The sequence below is a fragment of the Eimeria acervulina genome, genomic scaffold (assembly GCF_000499425.1).
Source record: "Eimeria acervulina Houghton genomic scaffold, Eah_scaff755, whole genome shotgun sequence".
Taxonomy (NCBI): domain Eukaryota; phylum Apicomplexa; class Conoidasida; order Eucoccidiorida; family Eimeriidae; genus Eimeria; species Eimeria acervulina.
The window spans coordinates 1-2,314 of NW_013549616.1; the positions used below are offsets into that span (position 1 = coordinate 1).

General features: G+C 35.2%; 1 protein-coding gene across 1 annotated transcript in view; it reads right to left on the minus strand.

Moving 5' to 3' along the window:
- Positions 1 to 103: 103 nt before the first annotated feature.
- EAH_00048200 (transporter, major facilitator family domain containing protein, putative) overlaps positions 104 to 2,314 on the minus strand; it is a gene marked incomplete at both ends in the record, with an annotated part of 6,685 nt that continues 4,474 nt past the window's right edge. Inside the window, 4 exons of the mRNA XM_013394504.1 lie at positions 104 to 520; positions 1,246 to 1,339; positions 1,731 to 1,816; positions 2,035 to 2,310. Of these exons, the coding sequence (XP_013249958.1) occupies positions 104 to 520; positions 1,246 to 1,339; positions 1,731 to 1,816; positions 2,035 to 2,310 (873 nt within the window). The remainder of the gene's footprint in view (positions 521 to 1,245; positions 1,340 to 1,730; positions 1,817 to 2,034; positions 2,311 to 2,314) is intronic.

Here is a 2,314-nt window from a genome sequence, read left to right on the forward strand (position 1 = left end):
ATATTTATATTTATATTTATATATTTATATTTATATATTTATATTTATATATTTATATTTATATTTATATTTATATATTTATATATCTATGTGTATATCTTACTCTCATTCCCCAGGTAAGGTTTGCTGCTTCTATGAGTATGCCAGGTAAGAAGGTGCCGAGGACATAGCCAGCGACATTATAAACCATTAAACAAAAACCGCTGCCGAATGCTCTAACTTCAACAGGAACAGAAGCAATAACAACCCCAGTAGCAGCAGGAAGAAGAGACCCTCCGAAGAAAAGTATCAGCCACATGCATGCAACAACAACCCAGAAGCTTGAAGACCATCCAGCCCCAACACCGAGTAAAAAACAAGAAAAAGCAAAACAAAATAATATCAATAATGTACGCCTCATGCCTCTTTCATCTTTATAACCTCCTATAAAATCTATCAGCCAGCCTCCAAACAATACACCTAATATAGGTGCTGTTGCTGCTGTTATATTAAATGCAATCAATACTGTTCCTATTGGGTACTGCAGCAAAACAACACACATAGCATAATAAATATCTTCAATATTAAACTTAATAAATGTTATTATATTTATAATTATTTTCATTGTTCTCATTATTTAACATTGTCGTAGTCTTCATCACTACACTAATTATTATCATCATAGTAGCAATAATAACAATAGTAATAATAATAATTAATAATAATAATAATAATAATAATAATAATAAGAATAGTAATAATAGTGTTAAAGCATGCATAGTATTATAATGAGGTAAAGTGTTAAAATTATGTTGGCGTAAAATCAATAAAACTTCGACTCTCTTCACGTTCTCTTTCTTTTCATTATTATAAAGTAAGTCATAGATTATTAATATTACTACTACTAATAATAATATAAAAATAATAATAATTATTATAATGAAAATGATTATTATTATTTCTAATAAAGAAGAAGAAATACCCCAAATACTCTTAAAGAGCATGTAGTAGATTATTAGTATTAGTCCTAACACTATTATTAGTATTATTGTAATTACTATAACTATTATTATAATTATAATTATAATAATTATCATTATTAATATTATTACTTGTAAAAGAAGAAGAAATACCCCAAATACTTCTTGAAAGTAAGTAATAGATTATTAGTATTAACCCTAACACGATTATTAATAATATTATTATAATTATAATTATAATTGTTATTATTATTATTAGTAAGAGAAGAAGAAATACCCTAAATACTTCTTGAAAGTAAGTAATAGACCAGAATTGAATGGCGGTAACTTCGAAGAAAAGAGCGCAGAGAGCGAACGTCACGCAAACATACATCGGGCTCCTGAAATATCAAACAAACAAACAACAACAAATGCATGCAGCCCCAAACCTCCCCCTATATATAATATATATATATATATATATAGCGCATGCGTGCTACGTGCTTCCTTGCTGCTGGTTATTATTAGTTGGTGTTTATAATTACTATTTGTTTGTTAATATGTGTTTATTATTGTTTTATTACTATTATTTATAATAAACGATAATTATTTATAATAATAATAACAATTAAAATAATAAAATGAGTGAGCAAACAAACAAACTAAACAACTAAACAAAACAAACGAACGAAAACAAACTAACAGAAAAACAAACAAACAAACAAACAAACAAACAAACAAACAAACAAACAAACAAAGCAAGCAAGCAAACAAACAAAACAAGAAACTGACGAGAAGAGGATGCGAATAGACTCGCAGACACCGTGGGTCTTGGGGCCTCTCTTTTTGTCTCTGCTGCACTTTGCTGCTGGTGGTTCCTGTGTACATACACCCCAACGCATGCAACATGCAGCCCCATTACTTCGGTCTCCAACTGCTGCTGCTGCAGTTGCTGCAAAAACTGCTGCTGCTGCTGCTGCTGCAGAACAGCGGAATACCCGCTAAGGACCTGCCCCCCTCCGCAGCACTGCAGCAGCAGGAACAGCACCAGCAGCAACAGCAGCAGCAACAGTTCTCGCGCTACATAGTGCCTTACCGCCTTCTGTGTCTCTGCATCAGGAGCAGCAGCAGCAGCAGCAGCTGCTGCAGCAGTTGTCTCCTCACAGCCCAGCTCGAGGCGAACGTCTGGGGCCCCCATAGAAGGGGGGCCCTCTGGGGCCCCCTCAGGGCTAAGATCCCCCGAGAAGAGCTGCATTTCGATATCTCCTTCAAGCCCCTCAGCGTCCTCTGACGACTTGCTGGACGCCTGCTGCTGCGTCTGCTGCTGCTGCTGCTGCGTCTGCGTCTGCTGCTGCTGCTGCTGCTGCTGCTGCTGG